General features: G+C 45.3%; 1 protein-coding gene across 1 annotated transcript in view; it reads left to right on the forward strand.

Moving 5' to 3' along the window:
• CNTNAP2 (contactin associated protein 2) overlaps positions 1-23,850 on the forward strand; it is a 1,643,722-nt gene that overhangs the window by 1,608,953 nt on the left and 10,919 nt on the right. The window contains exon 22 of the mRNA XM_068972445.1: positions 2,330-2,569. Coding sequence (XP_068828546.1) covers positions 2,330-2,569 — 240 coding nt within the window. The remainder of the gene's footprint in view (positions 1-2,329; positions 2,570-23,850) is intronic.

Here is a 23,850-nt window from a genome sequence, read left to right on the forward strand (position 1 = left end):
GGTCCGCCTTCCTGCAACAAATGGCGACTCTGGTGGGGACTCTTCTTTGCTGAGACTGACATCCTGACCACTCGGGGTACTCAGGGGCCAGCTTGCCTGCCAATGGACCAGACCCAGCAGCCACAGCTGGGACCCTTTTGTCCCTGGTCTCCTCCTGACGTGGACACCTGGCCAGAGTGTCCCGACCGGTAAGAAACAAGAGACTTTACTGACCTCTCTCCCCTTTCCTCTCTCTTTCCTCTCCTTAACCCATCCTATCCTTCCCTGTTTTTCTAGTCCCCCGGTCCTGGACGCAGGAATCTGGTCAAAGGGCCCTCAGCCTGAGCTGAGGACTGGAGGCTGATCACCTCCTCTTGGCAGAGAACTTGAATTCTGGTTCTGGTCTGGTCTGATTTCTGGTAGGGCTGAGTTCCAGTCCTCCCTTCTCTGGAGGCCCAGGGAAAAGTCCCATAACACCTGGGTATCTGTAGGCGGCAGGAGACGTCTGTAAGGCCACCCCTTTCACCCCCCTCTCCCGCCTCCTCCCCCTTCTTCTTTCAACCTGGCTTCCTTTCCTCCCTTGAAATCTTTGATGTTAGTACTTGGATTCTTGTATTTAAGGGCTTCCCTTGTGGTGCAGAGGTTATAGCGTCTGCCTGCAATGTGGGAGACCTGGGTTCGATCCCTGGGTCGGGAAGATCCCCTGGAGAAGGAAATGGCAACCCACTCCAGCATTCTTGCCTGGAGAATCCCATGGATGGAGGAGCTTGGTGGGCTAGAGTCCACGGGTCGCAAAGAGTCGGACACAACTGAGTGGCTTCACTTTGACTTATCATCATTGCCCATAGTTTAGCTGTGGTTCTCAGACCTTAGCGATATCAGGATCACCTGGAGGGCGTGCTGACGTGCACAGGGCTGGGCCCCACCCCCTGCGGCTCTAACACCTTCCAAGGTGATGCTAATGGTGCTGGTCCAGGAACCACACTGATAAGAACCATGGGGTAGGAGGGTCTAGGACTCCTTCAACCCTCATTCTGCTTGGTAGGTTCTAGAATCCAGGGTCACGGTCAAGAAGACACTTGCTTTTGCTTAACTGGTGTGATGTGTGTGTGTGTGAGTGCTTAGTCGCTCAGTTGTGTCCGACTCTTTGCGCCCCCATGGACTGTAGCCGGCCAGGCTCCTCTGTCCGTGGAATTCTCCAGGCAAGAATACTGGAGTGGGTTGCTATTCCCTTCTCCAGGGGATCTCTCTGACCCAGGTATCAAACCTGCGTCTCTTGCATTGCAGGCAGATTCTTTACCGTCTGAGCCACAGGGAAGCCCGTGTGACTTATTTTTCTTTCTTTCTTTCTTTCTTTGGCTACACCAGGTTTTAGTTGTGGCATGTGGGATCTAGTTCCCTGACCAGGGGTTGAACCGAAGCCCCCTGCATTGGGAGTCAGAGTCTTAGCCACTGGCCCACCAGGGAAGTCCCAGTGTGTTTATATTAATTCAAATAGTACTTTGGAAATGCCCCCACCCAGACTCACCCCTGATTTGAATGTTAGTGTAGGAAAAGAGGCTAAACTTACAGGTTTAGGGGAGGTGATGATTCTTAAATGCGTTTGTATGTTTGTGATTGAATTAGGAAACTTTCCTGACTCCCAAAATGCCCTTCCCACACTAGCTGGGTTTCTGGAAGCCTCAGAATTCCCAGAGGACTGGATTCTAAAGAGAGGAAATCCTGATTATAGGCTGCGTGTGCGTGTTAGTTGCTCAGTCGTGTCCGACCGACTCTTTGCAACCCCAGGGACTGTAGCTCACCAAGCTCTGTCCTTGGGATTCTCCAGGCAGGAACACTAGAGTGGGTTACTATTCCCTTCTCCGGGATTATAGCCTGTAGGAATCATTTTTTCTTTCTTTTTTTTTTTTTTTTTAAAAAAAAGAATTCTAAAGAAGAAAATAAGAGGCACAAAAGGAAACCTTAATCTACCAGGAGGTCTGGGAAGGATATATGAGAGTCACTGAAGCATCAGAAGAGGTGAAAAGTCAGTCAGAGCCAAGTGAGTGTTGTTGGTTTCAGCAACATCTCAAGTAGCTCCAGCTACTTCCAAGGTAATTAGGAATGCATTTTATTTTAGCAAGTATAGTCTTAGCCTTCTTACCACGTTCTCCAGTGACAGAGAAGGTCCTTTTAACATGAAGTCTCCAGCGCTAAAGTCTTATCAAGTCATTAATGTTTCATCTGAAAGAACATAGTATCTTAAAGCCAAGAGTAAGATTTGGACACAAATGTTCAAAGACGAGAGTATACTGCAGCTCTGATCGAGTGAGTGTACACGATCTTTACTTTCTCTCTCTTTCTCTTTTAGAAACAGGGAAGATCGACCAAGAGATCCACAAGTACAACACCCCGGGATTCACTGGCTGCCTCTCCAGAGTCCAATTCAACCAAATCGCCCCTCTCAAGGCCGCCCTGAGGCAGACCAACGCCTCAGCTCACGTGCACGTCCAGGGCGAGCTGGTGGAATCCAACTGCGGGGCCTCCCCGCTCACCCTGTCACCCATGTCGTCTGCCACCGACCCCTGGCACTTGGACCACCTGGATTCAGGTAAAGTCCAAAGCCCTGTCTTGGGTGGAATGCTTTATATCTTAAGCCTCAGTTTTCTCATCTGTAAAATGGGGATTAATAGCAGAACATTGCTGGTGACATAGTTGGGGGATTAAGGAAGTGAAGGAACGTGTGAACATAGTGCTTAGCACTTCCAGGGCTCAAAACGTACCACTGTATTCCTGCTCCGGGCCAGAAGTAAATAAACTGAAGGGAAGGAATATTGTATTATTGACTCTTCTGCATTTAAGTGAAATAATGAGATGCCTAAATGGATGTCTTCAATGTGACTGTCTGATGATCTGATCGAATCACTTCCTTGCTTCTGCCTTTGTGATTCAGCTGCCTTGCAGCCCCGGCATCCACATTCAAATATTAAAAGATTACCTGAAACTGTCAGGTTCCTCTCCCAAGAGTGTATTTATACACACAACCCTGGAGCCTTCCAGGCTTTAGAGGTGTACGTAGGCTGAGAAAGCTCAGTGGACTTTTACCACTTCTGCAGGTAATAATTCTGGTCATTTTAAAGCATAGCAGTAAAATGAAGGGATGCAGGGGTCAGCTGCAAAATTAATTGGATGCGAATTCAGTGACCACATGACCCTGAGTGATGGGGAGCCCGTGGGTCCCCCTCCTTGCCCTACCCAGATGGTGGGGCTGCTTGAGTAAGCGCTCCAAGTCTCTGCCCTAAGGTATGAAGTGGACAAGATCTCTGAGACACCTCCAGACCTACTGATGAGTCTCCAGAGTGACTCACTTTGACTGACTTTGCTGATTCCCAAGACAGAAAGGGGCGAGGCAGGGGTGGGAGGCCTGGGGTCTGATACCGTCACTGCCTCTGCCCAGCGGGTATCTAAACCTCATTCCTCAGTTTCCCCACATCTGAAATGAAGACCTAACTTAGAGAATTCCTTGCAAGACGATGGATTTAAAACACTTGGCAGAGCGAGCCATCGGCATGGAGCAAACCAGACAGAAGTTTAGCTGCAATAACAGTAACAGAGTGGTTGCTATTATTGTATTAGACACAACTTGCTATGATGTGTGAACGTCCAGTCAAGGCTCTCTAGTCTTCCCCGACCCTAACTTCTGATTTGCAACAGTGCATCATGGAAACGTCGTGTGTTTGATTGCTTATACGTATTCCACCACCAAACACAGTTATTTACCAGCTCCCAGGAACCTCTTGTCATCATGAATTCTTGCCAGGATTTGCCTGCTATGCGCTATGAAGCTTTGAAAAGAAGCCAGAATTGCCCCATTGTCAAAATAGACAGACTAAACAGTCCTCTTTGTTCCTCACACATGGGTTCCAATACCAGGGAGAGGGTGCTGTGTGCCAGGAGTACTTAAAAAGAATTCCCTTCTACGAGTGTTGCTAGGATGACACGGCGGCTGGCTTTTCCTCATGGGCTGGCTTGAACAAAGGAAAGCACTCTTGGTACTGAAAGAAGAAAAGCAGTGAAGATATGAGGTGGGACAGGGCCTTCTCAGGGCTGCAGGGGTCAGAGACTTCTCAGATTCTTCCGAACGCCCGGGTGGGTGGAGACAAGGCCTACGCTGTGAAATAGGCAGGTTCCTATTGCTGTTACAGCTTCTCACTGCTTGAGACCATCAGCGCGTGTGTGTGGTCTCGGTCGGCTGCCAAGAAATCAGTTTCAATGAGCCTCTAGACGCTCCTTTGGTCCAATGGGAGTTCGTATTCATTCTTGCCTTAATTAGCAAACTATTTGCTGGATGGTCTGTGAGATCCAGTCGTAAAAGCCAAAGTTTGAGCTGTTTGTTTTTTCATGTTTATTTACTTGGCGGCACACGGGATCTTTAGTTGTGGCGTGTGGGAACTAGTTCCCTGACCAGGGATCGAACCTGGGCCCCCTGCATTGGGAATGCAGTCTTAGCCACTGGGCCACCAGGGAAGTTCCAAGTTCATTTATTTAAAAAATCATGCTTTATACATGACACTTTCCTTCTTCTGATTGATGTAGTAATGTGTATAGGGAACATTTCAGTGTTCAAATTGGAAGTCTATAACCCAGGTATTACAGTGGCCTGACCTATATAACATAAGGTCCATTTGCAAAAATTTTCTGTTTGTACTTGGGCAGAAAGTTCTTACCTGGTGTTTACCATTTGCTATATCAGTCTCATCATCATAGTTTATTCCGTAATTGGAATTCCAGGTTAATTTCCATAATGGGTAAATGCTTATAAAGAAATGTGTGTCTCCATCTCACAGACTTTACTAAGAGAACAGAAAACCACTTATGAGATATGACAGAAGGCTTGTTTAGATAACTTTTTTTTTCTTTTAGGTGAGTGGGAAAAAGAGAGAATGGGGGTTGGGGGCTGGACGGGGGGCAGAGAAAGAAATAGATATAAGGGAAGATTATTTAATATCAGACTCCAGAGGCTTAGTGTCTAGGAGGACAAACTTTTCCTCTACACATGTCTTCATAGAGAAACAGAAGGTGGGGGAGACCTCTAGAAAGAGCAAATGGGCTTCTAAAGGAAAAACAGGAGATAAAGTTTGTGATAATGTTTGTTCATGCCGGCGTGAATGGTCTTTGTCCTTTTCAAGGCCATCAAACGCCCCCTGGAAAGGGTGGTTTCGGGTAGCTTTGCTCTTGGCCTCCTTCCTGGGACTTAAAGCTCCCAGAAAAGGAGATTTATGGTCTCATTCTATTTGTAGTCAGATATGGGAAGTTCCCAAAAGATTTCTTTCTGCATCTGTCCAATCCCAAATATCCTTGGCTTAAAATAATCTTCATACCAACTCTGGGGTTCTTAGTAGGTCCCCACATCAGCAGTTGCAGCCTAATTCTTGTGAGCCTAAGTTCATCACTCTGAATTCTGATTCTGAGCTTTTGCTTTTCTGGATAATCTTTCTTGTATGACTCAGGAGACTCGCTATCAGACATTCAGGAACAAAAAACAGCGCATACACAAAGATGCCGTTTCTCGCTGTAAATCGTGTGTTACTTGGGGCTGTGCAGGTACCGGACGGGACGAGCTCCTTAGTCCTGGTTTGACTAGAGGACATTTGGAAGGAGATCTGTGTGATCTGGTGCCTTGAAAAGTGTGGTCCTCACCAGTGGTATGAGTATCACCTGGAAGCCTGTTAGAAATGCAGAGCCCAGGCCATTCCCCAGACCCACTGAATTGGCGCCTACATTTTAGCTGGATTCCCCGTGACTCATGTACACAACAAAGTCGAAAGCACTCATCTCTATCTCAAATGCATTTTCACATCACCTGGGGAGCTTTTAAAACTCCCGATTTCCAGGCTGCACCCCTGACCAATTAAATCAGATACTTTAGGGGTAAGATACAGATGGCCAGAGATGTAAAACCTCCCCCAGGTGATTCTAATGTGTAGCAAGATGGAGAATCACTCAATCACTAAATAAGGGAGCTCAGTAATGGCCCCCTTGGCAAACCCTTCAAAGTGAGGTTACCGAAAGAAAAGAACAGTGAATACCCAGAAACAAGTTTATGAAAAACAATGAAGCCTTCGGTGGTGAAATCCCAAACTGAAAGGCTATGGCAGTGAGCTTGCCAAAGATTGGGCTCCTCTGACCATTGCACAAGAAAGCTCATGGGGACTGAGTTTTTACCCGATACTTGAGGAAAACTAGTCTGCTTACTGGCAACTGGAAAAACACACTTGGAACAAACAAACAAAAAATCCATAGTGTGGGGTCAGACTCAAGGGCTCCCATGAAAATGCATCTTTATAAAAGGAGCTTCAACTGGAGGAAGATGCCAAATTATTATTCAGTTTTTTTTAATCAGTTGCAAGCTTAATTTGGAAGGATATCAGGGGAAGAAATGCTGCTTTAAAATGAAGTATGAGCATTTATTTTAAAATAAAGCATGCCCCTTGCTGTGAAGATAGGGTGTCTGTGTCTTTAGTATTAAAGGGAACTTCATGACCAACTGGGGCTTCCCTGGTCGCTCAGATGGTAAAGAATCTGCCTGCAATGCAGGAGACCCAGGTTTGATCCCTGGGTCAGGAAGATCCCCTGGAAAAAAGGAATGGCAACCCTCTCCAGTATTCTTGCCTGGAGAATTCCATGGACAAAGCCTGGTGGGCGACAGTCCATGAGGCCCCAAATTGCTGGATAGGACTGAGCAACTAACACAACCCAGTGAACAACTAAGGGCCCTTCATTTCATGTCACACAGGAGTATTTGCTTTGCAGAGACCTGGAAACTAGAATTCCAGACATCCATCCTTTGGTCTTAGGTTCTTTCTGCTCCCTTGTATTTCTTTCTTATATCTTAGATGATATCAAATGATAAAGGCAAAGAATGGATTCCAAGGTATGCTGGCTTCACGTAATAAGATTCTTGTTCTCTCCGGAACACTACTGACTGAGCTACTCATTGCTTCTCTAACGCCTGGTAGGCTCTGTCACTGATCTTTAAAGTGAGGAACATGCACGGTTGGTCAGGCTGTGCACTGCACAACTACAAAGGATGCCATTTGTATTGTAGCCTGTGGCTCCTGGAGCAGTGCTACATGTTGGCCTTCATAGGCGCTCACCAGATCATTATGGGAAGAAAGTGGGTATATCATCACATGGCATAATATAAAGTTATTTCCTTTTCATCTCTTTTTCAGTCCTTCTGATTTTGTTAAAGAGAGAGTCTCTATTTGGTTCTGGTATGCCTTCAACAGCTCTCTCACCCACGCTATTCACCCTTTAATAAAGAGCAGGCGTCTGTTTAGAGCCTTGACTGGCTGTATAAGTACTCAGTAGGGTTATAAAGTTTTATCACTGCATTTGTTTAAATAAGAAATCAGGTCAATTTAATGAGAATAAGTAAATAATAATTAGGTTTTACATGTATATGACAAAAAACATGATGCCCATGTGCATGGAGTTTGGCAAGCACTGGGTGGAATGTCAGGGTGATCGTAAACACAAGGTCTGGAGCTGTGAGAGTGCATTTTTTTATAGGGGGAAATGGTAAAATTATGTTGATTTCTTAAACCAATTCCATTCTATTAGAAACGACCAGTCAGTTCTTTTTCTGCCTAATTTTTTCCGCCTTTGGATAATAGGTACGGCCTGTTTCTAAACCACAGCATTCTGGTCCTTTCAGTTACAAGGCAGAAAACGCAACCCCTGACCCTGAGTTCTGGTTCACTTACAGGTTGCAGAACCCCAGACAGTAGCTGTGATTCAGCTCTCAGAACCGTGGGCTCTGTTTTTTCTGTCAGATTCTTGCCTGGAGAATCCCAGGGACAGAGGAGCCTGGTGGGCTCCCGTCTATGGGGTCACACAGAGTCGGACACAACTGAAATGACTTAGCAGCAGCAGCAGCAGATTCAGGAAAGCTTATTTCCTTGGAATGGCAAGAATTTACCAGCAGTAAGATGACTACAGATGGCAATGCACGTCTGTAAAATATAAAAACAAAACAAACAGAAAAAATAATCTGATGCCACAAATTTCTGCACTAAGGAACAACTCCAAACTATACCAGCTGTTTTATGAGGCATTGATATTAAGTCTTAGGGTTGGTTTTTTTTTAAATCACATTCATGATATTGAATACAGAATCCATAGACCAAAGGCCACATCATAGGATTTTATTTAAATAGTATTAAGCCTGGCAAGGCCCTTTAAAATGTCATTTCATTTCCCCAGGAATCTTCCCATACGTTGCTGTCGTTCAGTCGCTAAGTCGTGTCCAACTCTGCGACCCCATGGGCTGCAGCGTGCCAGGCTCCTCTGTCCTCCACTGTCTCCTGGAGTTTGCTCAAATTCATGTCCATTGTGTCGGTGATGCCCTCCAACCATTTCATCCTCTGCCGCCCGCTTCTCCTGCCCTCAGACTTTCCCCGCATCAGGGTCTTCCAGTGAGTCAGTTGTTTGCATCAGGTGGCCAAAGTATTGGAGCTTCATTCAGCATAAAGTGTCTACTATAAAGATTATTATAAGGAGTTACTGGAACCTTGAGTTTCTGGCTCCCCGCCTAAAGCTAACCTGCGTCTGATGCTGATTCCTGCTCTGGACCAGGAATTCTCACAGCCCCTCTGAGACGGAAGTGGGCAGAAGTGCTGAGTAGAAAATAGTCCTCTGAGAACTGTCAGGAATTCAGGAATCCAGACCCAAACCTGTCCCATCGAGTCACACAGGTTCACAGGGCAGTTGGAAAAACCAGCTCTCTTAGCAGTGTGGCTCTTCAACCAGATAAATTGGGAACTGGTTGGAACATGGTACCTAGCATCATTCAATGGAACAACCACATGCCTCAGATAGATCTGGAATACACAGGCTGCCCAGGTACCGTGAACTAAGAACAAAGGTGTCCACTTGCCACATCAGACACTCTACCACTGAAAATAGAGCGTTTGATTTCTAAAGACACCCCTTTCTCTCTTGCTACGGTTTTTAGTGACGTGGTTTCTTACCTATGTTCCAAATTATTTTTTGCCATCTGAAGATAAAATATTTTTATGTATTCACATGTGAAAGAATTATGATGAACATTTAAAAACTGCATGTATCTATTCAGTTTCCATCATAATTACAAGCTGGTAGTGGTTTTCTTTACCACCTGCAAGCACTTAAAATAATCTTTCCAGCTCTTATGTTTATGTCTTAATTATTTCTAAGCAGATCCCTTTTTTCCTCCTGATGCTAAGATTGCATGATTAATTTGTTTAATCTCTGATACCTAATTGCTTATTATCATTTGTGTCTTTTGTTCTCTTCAGTGACTGACACAGACATTTATTCAGGTCCAGAAAACAATTATCATCTCTTCTGATGTGTGCGTTTCCTGCAAATGATCCAAATTCTGCTTTTCTGTAAAGCGGCAAGCACATTTATATAGCTTGTCAAATAAAATATTAGTTACGGATATTTTTTGATCTAATGGTTATTTAAGTTCCCATCTTTTATTTCCATATGAATAGCTTTATACATATTATTTTGTTGAGTCAAGGGATGCACTTTTAATTTTGATTGCATTACAAATCACCCTCCAGTGACATAATACCTCCAATTTGAGAAGATATGCGTGTCTTTTTCCCTACACCCTCATCAACACAGTACATCATAATCTTCTAAATCTTGCTATACTGTGTTCGAAAAGTGGTTTTGTTGTCTTAATTTGGGTTTCATTAATCATGAGTGAGATTAAGTATCTTTGTTCATAAGTCATTTGTATGTATTTTTCCCTGAACTGCCTGTTGATATTCCTTGACCAAAGGATTATTTGTATATTCATATTGTTTCCCTTTGGTCTGTTGGTCATTTATTGACTCATAAGAATTTTTATATATTAGGTAAATTGACATTTTACTACATGTTTCAATGATTTCCCAGTTTGGTATCTACTTTTTTAATTTATGAGTTTTTCCATGTAAAAAAAAAAACCTCTAAATTTTATCTGATGAAAGATGAAGTGTTTCCTGGGTTTTATATAATGCCTTCTCCATTTAGAAATACTTTTTAAGTTATTCCTTTTTTTCTAATAATTCTATATTTCATCCATAAACTATACATACTTACTGCATTTGAAATTTATTTGGGTGGTAAGAATAAGGCAGGAACCCAGCTTTATTTTTCTCTGCTCATCCTCTGGCCAGTCAGTAGTTCCAGCACTATTGGCTGGAGCGTCATCAACCAATTTTCCCTGATCTTTATCATATTCAAAATTGCCCTTTATATTTAAGTCTGCTTCTGGCCTCTCTGATTTGTTGCACTAATCTGACTCTTCCTGAGATAGTAGCAAGCTGTGGTCATGATTGAGCTTTTATAATAGCATTTAATTTCTCATAGAGCTAATTTCCCTTTTACTCTCTTTTTTTCAGAATGTTCCTGTCCTTGAACATTGCTTTTCCCAAGTAATTTTAGTGTTCCAATCATTTTATTGGCATTACCTAGAGATTTTATGGGGGTTGAATTTTATGTATAAGTTAATTGCAGAGTAATTGACACCTACACAAATAACGTTTTCCTGTTCAGCAACGGAATGTCTTTCCACTTAACATGTGTCTTCCGTTTACATTACACAAAATTCGTATGAAGACAGCCTTAAAATACTTCCTGATAAGTTAATTTCTAACTAGTTCCTCTGTTTTGGCAAAGTGCAAAATCCAAAAGTTATTTGAAAAAAAGACAGCTAATTTAGCACCTGGTTATATCAGCAAACTCTTTTCACTGCAAACCTAACGAGTGTTTAATTGAATGCAATTGGGAAAAGGTGTGTGCCCAGTAGGACCAAGAACCTGAGTGGGCTGTCTTAGTTTTCTGCCCAAGTACAGAAACATCTTATATGCACATACCTTTAGGATTTTTATATGTAGATGATACCTTGAGGATTCCTGTTTTGATAAGTGTCTCACTGGGGCTAGGTGTTAAATAGTATCTAATGCTACGTTAATGTCTTTTAGGAATAACCATGCTCTTTTTCTTCTGTTGATAGATTTCAAAACAGTGAGCCATGCTTTTATTCCTAGCGTTAACCACGTTTAGTCATGGTAAAGCATTCTCTCAAGGTATAACTAAAGTCATTTTACTAAAACGTTTTTTTCTTTTTTTTTTTTTAAGCTATTATTTTTGTATGCTCTGGGTCTTTGTTGCTTTGCACAGGTTTTCTCTAGTTGCGGCAAGCAAGGGCCGCTTTTCATTGCGGTGCACTGGCTTCTCATTACAGTGGCTTCTCATGCAGTTATGGAGCACGGGCTGTAGGGCGTCCAGGCTGCAGTAGGTGTGGCTCATGGCCCCTAGAGCACAAGGGCTGCAGCAGCTGTGGCTCAGGGGCTCAGTTGCTCTGCAGCACATGCGATCTTCCCAGACCGGGGATGGAACCCATGTCCCCTGCATTGGGAACAGGGAGTCTTAGCCACTGGACCACCAAGGAAGTCTAGCTTTGTTTTTTCACAAAAGTAATTCTTGGATAAGATGGGATTGTAGCATCCTTTTACTTTGGGGGAGTGCAAGTTGGGTTTTTATACTTAGGCCAACTTCATAAAAAGAAAGTCGAAGGGGCCACCCAGCAAGGAATATGGGAGGGCCCCAGGAGAGCAATCCCAGTCAGACCAGGAAGGAGCCTGGGACCTCAGTCCCCCAACCTCAAAGGTCACATTCTAGCAACATCAAGAGTGAGCTTGGAAGCACATTTTCCCCCAGGGCTTCCAGGCAGGAATTCAGGCCTGTCCACACCTTGACTTCAGACTCTGGGATACTCAGTCCTGGCCATGAAGGGACTTTCTCCATCACTCTCGAACCAGTGGAGTAGCTCCAAGAAGCCCCCCTCCAAACTTGAACGTGCTTACACTCACCTGGGGAGATGAACGAATGCAGATTCAGCAGGTCAGAGGCGGGACCTGAGATGCTGCCGCTGTCACAACCTCCCAGGTGATGCTGATGCTGCTGGTTCTTGGACCACACTCTGTGTACTGCAAAAATAGAAATAGCCCTGGAGCCCTTCCCACCTGTACTTTGTAAGTTGAGTGAGCTTCAGCTGTAAAACCACTGGAGCTGACTGTTTTCTCGTGTGTGTCTGTGAGCGGAGCTCCTTAGCAACTCTCTCAACTTCTTTTATGATCATTGGTCTAATTAGAGCCTCTTTCTCATCTACTATAATTTCTGTTCTTTACATTTTTCTAGAAATTCATGCACATAATCCAGGTTTTCCAAATCACTTCCTCAGAGTTGAACAGAATACGTTTTCATAGTAATTTCCATTCTCTCCTTAGAAAATTTCTATACATGTATTTTTATATTGTAAGTTCAGATTTTTCCCTTTTTTCTCAGATTATCTGACAGATTTTTTTTTTCCCAAACGACCAACTCTGGATTTGTTAGTCCTATCATTTTTCTGTTTTCTTTTGCCACTTGCTTTTATCCTGACTTCTTTACATTCGTATTTGCTGCTCTTGATGTCATTTGGATATTTCTTTATTGTCCTTTTTGGCTTGTGTGTAACATCCTCCTTCAGAGGAACATGAACCAAAGTTAGCAAATCTAAGCTCTACGACTCTGGCCTCCCACACCGCACATGACGGATGCAGTGTCTCGGCATGAATATTGTTGACTAGACTCTCGTCTAAGGGGCCTGGGCGGTCTTTAGAGGTCTGCTTAAGTGCAGAGCCTTCAGACATCACTGCAAGAGCAGGTTGGCAGGTGTGTGTTCCTATTGCAATGGGGCAGGTGAGGAGCTGATGTAGGGAAAGGTCACCTGAGTGGCCGAAGTGAAGGGCGGCGGGTTGATCCCCTTTCAGCCCCCGACACCCTCTGCTCGCTGTCCTTCATGCCCAACCGTGTCAGGGGCTGCCTTCACTGAGGCTTCTCCTCACTTCTAACTAGGACTGTCCAACACCACCATGGAAAAATCCAGAGGGGCGCCAACCCCCACCTCTGGGGCAACTTCCCAGCTCCTTGATTCCTTCTTCCTGTGGGCTTCTCTTTAATCCCAGTGTTGTCCTCTTTCCCGTCTTCCCCGACAATAGATTTTGAAGCCCAAGGAGGTTGGGGTTCTGTCCAGTACTCTGTCCAAGCTGTCGCCCCCACCCCACCTGGCACCATCCTTAGAGGCGCATCCCTGCTCCCTGCCTTCCAGGACTCTCCGCTTTCACCTCCGTCACATGGGACTAGGGAGGGCTGGGGTCACAGATGATGCGTGTTGCTATAGCAACTCCTCTGTGGATAGTAGAACCCCTCCAGCAAGTCGCAGGGTTCGCTTCTGTCTTGCTCTCATGCCGCTGCAGTGTTGCAAGAAGCCCGTGAAAGGGAAGTCTGTCTGAGCCCAGGGTTATCCCCTGATGTCTGTTTCTGCCGTTGCCTCTCTCAAGGCCCCGGTGCGAACTCTTCCTACTACACCACATGGCTGAACATCCTTGTATATCCCTTGGGGCCATTCGAGGGAGCTCAGCCTTCCAGATTAATCCAGTAGCACTTCCTTTTCTGACTTGTCATCCAGAAAGACTTCCATCAGGATGCCTGGGTGTGACTCCTCCCCCGAGAGACTCCCTGCCAGGCCCCACCTATTAGGAGAAGTGCTGATTCCACCTTTGCTGGCAGTTCAGGGCCTGTGTCCTGCCTCTGGTTTCTGAAGTTGCAGAAACATTGTGCCAGATGAGGTTTTTGACCCAATGTCAGTTATTTCACCACTGGAGATCTTCAGTTGATTCCCCATGCTCTGCACAAGTCTGTATTCAGAAGTGTCTAAAATCCAGGCAGATCCTTGACTGTGCTTTTGAGTTTCTTTCTGCCTGGGAACAGTCCCAAAAGGCTTTTTTTAAAAAAGGTTAATTCTATGCTAAAACATAAATGTACATAAAAATTCATATGATCGTGGGGTACAATTATTTTAAACATGGAGAATGAGATTAATTGTGAAATTTCCCTGTGAGAAATGGCTGAAAGTTGTTTTCCAAAGTTTAGTTGAGAATTTTAACTTTTGGGGAAAAGGAAAGGATAAAGCCAGAAATGATTCATTTGTAAATAACTTGGCTGAAATGCTTTCAGTTCATGATTTTGTTTCATCCTGATAGTAGATCTGTGTGGTCTGAGTGGACATTACTGACCACATTTTAAAGATTAAATAAAAGTGTGACTCAGAAAGTATGTTCATCCCTCGGTAAACACCTAATGAGTGACTGCAGCAGTGGCTGCATGTTAGCGTCCTCTGGGGAGCTTTTTGGACCCCCGACACCTGCCTCCCATCCTCAAAGACTCTGAATATGCTGTCAGGACCATGAACCCCAGGTCCCAGTGTTTACAGCACTTTGCTCAAAAGTATACAGAGAAGTTGGTGGCTCAGATGGTAAAGAATCTGCTCACAGTGTGGGAGCCTCAGGTTCGATCCCTGGGTCAGGAAGATCCCCCGAAGAAGGGAACAGCACCCCACTCCAGTATTCTTGCCTGGAGAATTCCATGGAAAGGGGAGCCTCGTGGGCTATAGTCCATGGGGTCGCAAAGAGTTGGACATGACTGAGAGACTAATACTTTCACTTCCACACAGAGAACAGCATCATCAGGTCTGAAATTCAGGCGTGTTTACCTCCGATTCAGTGCTTTTTTCACTCTTCCTTTCTCTCAACGAAACACCTGAGTTAACCGTAAAAGAATTCCAGTTCTTTCCCCCGAACTGCTTCCCGATCTTCTGTCGTCCGTTCTGTATAATGCAGAAGTCTCCAGTAACCAGCAGCTTGCCCACCTGTAGGTGGAGGCCCTGCGACTGGACACACCTTCCTTTTCCTTTCCACTCTCTCATTTTTGATACGCAACAAATCACCCCCCAGACTCCTGGAGCCAGTTAAGTATTATTTCATACTTTGTGGCCATGAATGAGAAGAAGGCTCTGACAGTACACGTGGCTTGTGCAGAAGTTTCTCAGGTTATCTGGATAACATGTGAGCCAGCACCAAGGAGGAGCCTCTTTGTGGGGAACATCGGGAAGCTCTCATGAACAAAGGTCATTTGTTTCCCAGGGTTCTCTTTGATGACCGTTCCACCTGCCACCCAGCAGAGACAGTTGCATTTTGAGATCTGAGGTTAATTCAAGGAAAGAATAGTTCGAAACACAATGAAAATATCAAGCATGGGGTTATTATATATCCTGCTTTCTGAGGTCAGCCTCAGAAGAAAAGACACTATCTTGAGACTGAAGTTTAAAACTTTGACTTGTGCTAATACAGCTGGAAAAAGTACTTCAAAAGCAAGTGTCCACCAGTCATTGATAAAAGACTTTAAATGTGTATAGACTTACTGTCTAAAGCCCTTTAGTTTGGGCCTACTAGGGGTCCCCTCTAGTAGACCCCAGTGAAGGCAGAGTCCTGACGGCTAGCTGTGATCTGGGTTAGACACCTCTGTGTTCTCAGAAACCACTCTCATCTCCATACTGGTTTCTGAACACTTCAATTCAGTTCAGGTCAGTCGCTCAGTCGTGTCCGACTCTGCGACCCCATGAATCGCAGCACACCAGGCCTCCCTGTCCATCACCCACTCCCGGAGTTCACTCAAACTCATGTCCATCGAGTCAATGATGCCATCCAGCCATCGCATCCTCTGTCGTCCCCTTCTCCTCCTGCCCCCAATCCCTCCCACCATCAGAGTCTTTTCCAATGAGTCAGCTTTTCTCATCAGGTGGCCAAAGTATTGGAGTCTCAGCTTTAGCATCAGTCCTTCCAATGAACATCTAGGACTGATCTCCTTCAGAATGGACTGGTTGGATCTGCTTGCAGTGCAAGGGACTCTCAAGAGTCTTCTCCAACACCACAGTTCAAAAGCATCAATTCTTCGGCGCTCAGCTTTCTTCACAGTCCAACTCTCACATCCATACATGACCACTGGAAAGACCAGAGCCTTGACTAGATGGACCTTTGTTGGCAAAGTAATGTCTCTGTTTTTCAACATGCTGTCTAGGTTGGTCGTAACTTTTCTTCCAAGGAGTAAGCATCTTTTAATTTCATGGCTGCAATCACCGTCTGCAGTGATTTTGGAGCCCAAAAAAATAAAGTCTGACACTGTTTCCACTGTTCCCCCATCTATTTCCCATGAAGTGATAGGACCAGATGCTTAGAAAGGGGCAATTTTTGGTTTAGATGAAATAGCAGTTACAACACAGATAATCCTGCATAGCCACAGCCCCAGGGATGTTGACAGAGCTGGTCCACAAAGAGCTGGAGTATAAACATCTTCTACTAAAGACAACTTTATCTGCAAGTTGAGATATGGAGTTGTAGCAGAAGATTAGATGTTTTTAAAATGCATTTTATTATTCATTCTACTCCCTTGAAAGACATATGATGGTAACAAAATCAGTAATATCTAGGCGTTTCCAAAAGAGACACCCTCAGTCACACTATGGCCTTTGAATTTGCTAGAAATTTCCACCAAACAAGAGTAAAAGAAGACCCTTCATCTTTGCCTGGTTCCTCAAATGATTAACTGTGCCTAAATATTTTTCCAAATGAGGAGACTCATCTTTTGACTAGATGTGCTGTTTGCTGCTAAATCATGTCCGACTCTCTGCCACACCATGGACTGTAGCCCACCAGGCTCCTCTGGCCATGGGATTCTCCAGGCAAGAATACTGGAGTGGGTTGCCATGCTCTCCTGCAGAGGATTTTCCCAACCCAGGGATTGAACCCAGGTCTCCCGCATTGGCGGGCAGAGCCACCTGGAAGCCCTGACTAGATTTAGGTGATTTTTTTAAAAAATGTTATTTTCACTGAACTCCCAGCCACAGATTCTCCAAGACCAGAGCCTTAGCTGGGACTTGCTTGGTGCCTGGTGGGTGCTTTTCTCTGCAGAATTCTGAAAGTAGTCTCTCCAGTGTTTCCTGAAAACGTGGGTCTTCTGAACAGTGCCAACTATTAACCACTGTCTAGAAGAAAATGTAAAATATATCAGGGAATGTCTTTAAAAAAACATGTTTTGACTTATTCACTGTGATGGGTTACTTTCTTCTTCTTTGTCACTATTGTTAGTCTCTAAGTCATGTCCAACTCTTTGCAACCCCATGGACTGCAGCATGCCAGGCTTCTCTGTCCTTCACTATCTCCCAGAGTTTGCTCAAACTCATGTCCATTGAGTCAGTGATGCCATCCAGCCGTTCATCCTCTGCCGCCCCCTTCTTTTTCCTTCAATCTTTCGCAGCATCAGGGTCTTTTCCTGTGAGTTGGCTCTTGGCATCAGGTGGCCAAAGTATTGGAGCTTCAGCATCAGTTCTTCCAATGAGTATCCAGGGTTGATTTCCTTTGGGATTGGCTAGTTTGATCTTGCTGCCCAAGGGACTCTCAAGAGTCTTCTACAGCACCACAGTTCGAAAGCATCAGTTCTTCTGTGTTCAGCTGCCTTTGTGGTCCAACTCTCAAACTCATGCATGACTACTAGAAAATCCATAGCGTTGACTCGACAGACCTTTGTCAGCAAAGCGATGTCTTTGCTTTTTAATACACTGTCTAGGTTTGTCATAGCTTTCCCTCCAAGGAGTTATTGTTCAGTTGCCAAGTCACATCCGACTGTTTTGTGATCCTATGGACTGTAGCACGCCAGGCTTCCCTGTCCCTCCCCATCTCCCAGAGTTTGCCCTAGTTCATGTCCATCGAATCAGTGATACCATCTAACCATCTCATCCTCTGTTGCCCTCTTCTCCTATTGCCTTCAATCTTTCCCAGCATCAGAGTCTTTTCCAATAAGTCAGCTCTTCCCATCAGGTGACCAAAGTACTAGAGCTTCAGCTTCAGCCTCAGTTCTTCCAAAGAGTATTCAGGGTTGATTTCCTGTAAGATTGACTGGTTTGATCTTCCAAGGAGTCTTTTAATTTTATGGCTGCAGTCACTGTCCACAGTGATTTTGGAGCCCAAGGAGATAAAACATATCACTGCTTCCACTTTTTCCCCTCTATTTGCCATGAAGTGATGGGACTGGATGCCATGATCTTATTTTTTTGAATGTTGAGTTTTAAGCCAGCTTTTTCATTTTCCTCTTTCACCCTCATCATGAGGCTCTTTAGTTCCGCTTCAGTTTTTCTTCCTTACTATTGTTAATTTCTCAACTACTCCCTCCTAAGAAACTGAAGCCATTTCCATGATTCAGCAGACACTTCTGGCTACGACTGCCCTGCTGATCAGGAGCCCACAGATTGTATTAGCTGAGACCGCTGCATAGCCGGGGTGTTCACTGGACTTGGCAGCCAGCATGACCACGTTGCAGCATTCCACCAAGTGGGAGTCAGTCGCTCTGATGCTGTGGGACCCTGGACACACTATGGTCCTGTGTGACCTCAGGCTTTCCCCCTAGCTGACTGCATTCTGCCACTGCACAACCCATTCGTGCAAGAACCAGCAGCAACAAGACAATTCCTTCAAACAAAACCAATAAACTCCAGAGAAACCGATAGCCCAGTGTGTTTAAATCTACATCAGTTTTCTCTCAGATATGCCTGTGGATGCCTCTGTACTATCAGAAAGCTATATGCCAACATCACAATGTTACCAAATCAGATCTGGCTGCTCCCCACTTGAAAAATCAATACTCAAGAGAGAGGTGAATGCTAGTAGAAAGGAAAATTGCTTTTAATCAGAACACCACAATCTGGGGAGATTCAGCATCCCCAGAAATCTTCTCCAAAGGTTCTGCTGGGCCATGAGTGTTGTTTAAGGGAGAAAGAGAAGTGATCTCAGTTGATTGCGGAGATATGGGGGTCAGGGTTCTTGCCGCCCCCACTGTGTGCAGGCTTGTGTGCAGGCTGGCCTACTCCTCCTGGTCTTTCCTTAGATGCCATCTTGTTCTCACAGTTTGTCCGTGAGCTCCCTGAAGACATATGGTCACCTGTTAATCCCTTATTCTTCAGTTCTGCTTCTGTGATCTATGGAAAGAACCAACAGGCTAGACAAGGAATTGTGTGATCATAAGATCTGAAAGGTGTGTTGGGCAGAAAATGAGTAGACCACGGGGGAGCCTGGTTTAGAAGTTAGTGACAAGACAAAAGGGGCCTCCAGCAAAGAGCTTTTCCTGCCAAAAGCTGCTTACAGAAATACTTTTCCTCCCTGATACACCTGCTTTAGAGAATCGGGTGTTTTAAACCAGAAAAGGTCTCCAAGGACTTGTCTAAGATAATCATTTATTAAACTCCTTGGCGATAGGGCTTCCCAGGTGGCTCAGCGGTAAAGAACCCACCTGCCAATGCACGAGACTCAGTAGACAGGGATTTGTAGACCATGCCCTGCAGGAGGGCATGGCAGCCCAATCCATTATTCTTGCCTGGAGACTCTCATGGACAGAGGGTCCTGGTGGGCTGTAGTCCATGGGGTCACAGAGTCAGAAGTGACTGAGCACACATGCCCAAAGAGGTTTTTTCTTAGACAGCTCTGAATATTGATCAGTAATAGATTCTCCCACTCTACGTTCAAAATATTTAATACTAAAGAATTGTCCTCCTAAACGAAAGCAGGGTTCCTAGTAGTAGCTATCACAAGACTCAAAAGAAATAGGGTTAAAGGAAGCAGCGCTGTGGGGTGTGCTATCATACCTCTCATTTCAAAAGCACACAAGGAGTCAGTCCCTCCAAAAAAAAAAAAAAAAGACAGTCTCAGAAGCAATCATTTCAGCTCCTTCTCAGGCATCATGTTAAATTAAAACACACACGCACGGAAACAGCAGGAGATGTGAACCACCATGAGCCTCAATTAAAGCTCTGCTGCTCAGAGAGCCATATGTACACGCAAGCTTCCCTGCAGCCCGCAACACAGGCTCCCAGCCCAAGGCCGTCAGAACATGCGTCTTAACCAGATCCCAGGTGGTTTGTCTGAGCCTTCAAGTTGGAAAGCTCTGAACCAAAGCACTTAGGAGTCAGTTCATTTGTTTTCTCCTAAAGGCACATTGGAATGAGGCATGCAAGGGAAGACAAAGCCTGCGCAATCCGCTCAAGGCCAATGAACCCCCTCCTCCGTCTTACTCAAGGCCGAGGCACTGCCTCCCTGGCCTTGGGGGTCCTGTGTGAGTGCCGGCACCTGGAGGTGGGGGGCGGCGGGCTGCATGCAGTCTGGAAGCGTGTTTTCCCTCAGATGATGTATATACACACAGTCATGTCCGACTCTGCGAGAACACAGACTGGAGTCTGCCAGGCTCCTCTGCCCATGGGATTCTTCTGTCAGGGATAGTGGAGTGGGTTGCTGTTTCCCTACTCGATTTTTCCCTCAGAAAGGGGTTTAAAGGGTACTCCCCAGATCTGTCGCATGCCCCACATTTGGGCTTCCTCCTTCTTGCTTTCCTGTTAATGTCAACGTGGATTTATAAAGCCGGTGGCAGAGGGAAAGTGGTGGTGGCCCGCACACGATGGAGCGGTCATCCTCATGGAGGAAGAGGCTGCATACGCCTCAGAGCTGGGCTTTCCAGGCTCGGCTTAGCCCTACAGCAGGATACACTGGGGGCTTCCCTGGTGGCTCAGTGGTAAAGAATCTGCCTGCAATGCAGGAGACCTGCGTTCAATCCCTGGGTTGGAAAGATCCCCTGGAGAAGGGAACAGCTACCCACTCCAGTACTCTGGCCTAGATAATTCCATGGACTGTATAGTCCATGGGGTCACAAAAAGTCGGACACGACTGAGCGACTTTCACTAGGATGCACACAACGTCCTAAGTGAGCCCAGAAAGCTGGTCTGGCAACCCTTGTACCAGCCAACCACATGGCTCTGACCCAAGTGCCATCCCGTGTTTTAGCCGAGGTCATGTTTTAGGCCTGCCCCATTAGTCAGCCGGAGCTTCACCAACTGACTTAGAAACAACTAGAATTAAATGCGAAAGAGGTGACACTTTGCCCACAGGGAAAACAACCAGACTTCTTTGGCGTGAAAAGGACATCATATGGCTGGATGGCAGCACTGACTTGATGGACGCGAGTCTGAGTGAACTCCGGGAGTCGGTGATGGACAGGGAGGCCTGGCGTGCTGCGATTCGTGGGGTCGCAAAGAGTCGGACACGACTGAGCGACTGAACTGAACTGAACTGAACTGATGTCTTGTTTTGTGTTTACATGGAGTCTGAGTCAGTAATAAGCTGCTTCTAACCCAGATGCCTCCTTATAGCTAAGCAGACAGAAGAACCCTCCCTTGGGAGTATCAATGGATCCCTTTCCCGAAAGGCAACTGAGACAGCTTAAAAACAGATGGTAGGAGGGAATTTGGTAAAACTGGATTGTTCTTTTAGCACTTTAAAGTTGGCATAATTTAAATAGTCAAGACCTATAGCAGAGGATGACAAATTCCTTTATTCTATTTCCCTTCACCTAATTAAACTCTCGGTCACTGGATCTGAAACACTCATGCGAGCAGCTGCCACTTGGCCACTCTTTTTTTTGTTTCCGGTTGCACTGTGTCTTGCTGCCGTGCTTGGGTTTCCTCTAGTTGCTGTGGCGAGGGCTACTTTCTAGATGCGGCCCACGGGCTTCTCATTGCAGTGGCTTCTCGAGGGCAGGTGGACTTCAGTAGTTGGGGTGCATGGGCTTAGTTGTCCCGAGGGATCTTCCTGGACCAGAGATTGAACCCTTGTTGCCTCCTGCATTGGCAGTCAGATTCTTAACCACAGGACCACCAAGAAAGTCCTTAGCTGCTCTTTTAAGAAGCTAGAAATGTAAGGTTTGTTTACCTTCCCAAGTCGAACCCCCAAATTCATAATCTCTTCCCCACATGGGCTCTAAAACTCTGTCTGGTTGTCCTTCTGGAGACATTGAGGAGAAAGGTATAGTAGAAACACAAAACTGAGGCTCACTCAGGTCCTGCCACACAGTGTTTGCCTGAGTAAAAGCCTGCTGACCTTGAGAACTCTCTCCCTCCTGAAAAATGGGATCAACAAATTGCCTCTCTTAAAAACAAAACCTGTCCCCTGAGCTGTTCAGCATCCTAGCTAAGAACAGTTGATTTTCATATCAGTTTCTAAAATATCAGTCAACAGTGAATGGCTAAAACAAATAGTTTGAAAACGAATAATTTTCTGCCATAGAGCTCAGATTTGGAGAGAGTGCGTTAAGTGAAAGGAAACAAAGACACTGGAAGAACAAAGACATATTTGCATCATTGAGCCCAGACTCCACTACAAGAAGAATGTTACAATTTAAATTAAATTATAATTAATAGCAGCAGTTTTGTTAAAGTATCTCAAATTGCCCCATTAGAGGCTGAAGCCCAAGTGGTTTCCATGGCAATATTTTCTCTAGATGTCAGCTACTATCTAATTTTTTTGTCCCTGGTATGTGACAACCTGAAGCTTTTAGTACCTTTCATTTGGGGGAGTTTTCTGTTTGATCATCTCAATTTATTTTTGTATGCATTTAAATATGTGTTTTATTTGCAGTTGGCTTCTGAGCCTAAAGTCTACAGTTTTACATATTTTGAAATTTAGTAAATAAGAATCACAGCTACCTCGCTTATATTCTGTATTTTTTGGGAAGCTTCACTGGCCCTTTTTCTCCCTACCTACTCAAATGAGACAAGCGAGAAATGAGAGGCTAAAGAATTCAAATCTCTTTTCAATATTCTGTTCTTACAACTGTCTTTTAAAACAGCTTATTGTGCTTAAGTACCTGGCTTGAAACATCCTCTCTTAATTTTTCACATTCTATAAAAGCAATCAAAATTATATTCGGACAGTAATGTTTTAAAGCACAATTAGTGCTATTCATGATTTCCCAAGTGTCACTGGAAGGGTGCTAACCATCCTCGCTGTGCCGTTTAGGTCCATGATGGAATTGCATCTGGGGTACTGGCTCTCTGTTCCTCTTATGATGTTGGTTCAGAGCTCTTAGTTTATCACACTGCTCAGCTGATGCTGTCATTACGTGGAATTATCTTTGTCAGATAAAAGGCCTCGCACACTCACTTTCGCAGCCAGACAAGTGCAATCAGAAGCTTTTTGACATCTTTGGCCTCACCAGACAGCCCACCAACCACAGAGAAACCACTGGGCTGAGTTAGTTGGCCACCTTGATGACGCTGATGAGTTGATAGAGCCAGGCCAGCCCCCTGCTTCTCATCACAGACAGTTCAGCTTATTTCCTTGCAAGTGGCTTCTGGAGCCAGTTTCCTGGGTTCAGACCTTGGTGCCACCACTTCTTGTTTGTGGGACCCCAGCCAAGTTTTTAGCCTCCAAAATGGGATGCAACCCCAGCCTCACAAGGTTCACAGGAGGATGAAATGAGCTAATCCATAAAAAGGACTTAAAACAGGGCCTGACGTGTAGGAAATGCTATTGTTTCCTGAACAGCAGGCTCTCCAAATCTGAATTTCACGTCAGTTTACTTCTTGTGCCCCACAGTGAAAGGCAGTCCTAGGCTGACTCTACCACAGCCAGCCAACCAACCGCTTGCTCTTTGGGGCCCCAGAGAGTTTTATGTTTGAGGAGAGTGGATCCAAAAGATGAGTTATCTCACACAGTCCTAAAACTCAGAGCTTCACGACACGTCGGTCACCTGTAAACCACCAGCGTGATAGTTGGGGGGCGGGGCTTTGTGGGGCCACGCCCCTCACCTGGTACAGGCACAAGGTGGGCTCAGAACCAGCACCCTCGCCCCGTGGATCGAGGGGCTGGGGCGTAGACTTTCACTTTCCTGATGAAGACTTCCTGGAACGTAGCAAAGGGCAGGCAAGGGCCTTTAGAAATGGAATCAAACATTCCTGGTTTCTCTTCTTTCCGTGCAAGAAGGTGTGTTTTCACTCACCCGGTCCTAATTTCTGACCATTTTACATATTACAAGGAACAGCTCCCACTGGGCCGCCTCTTACAAAGTGTGTGTTTTTCCCTCCCTGCCCCCTCT

The sequence above is a fragment of the Capricornis sumatraensis genome, chromosome 5 (genome assembly GCF_032405125.1).
Source record: "Capricornis sumatraensis isolate serow.1 chromosome 5, serow.2, whole genome shotgun sequence".
NCBI lineage: Eukaryota > Metazoa > Chordata > Mammalia > Artiodactyla > Bovidae > Capricornis > Capricornis sumatraensis.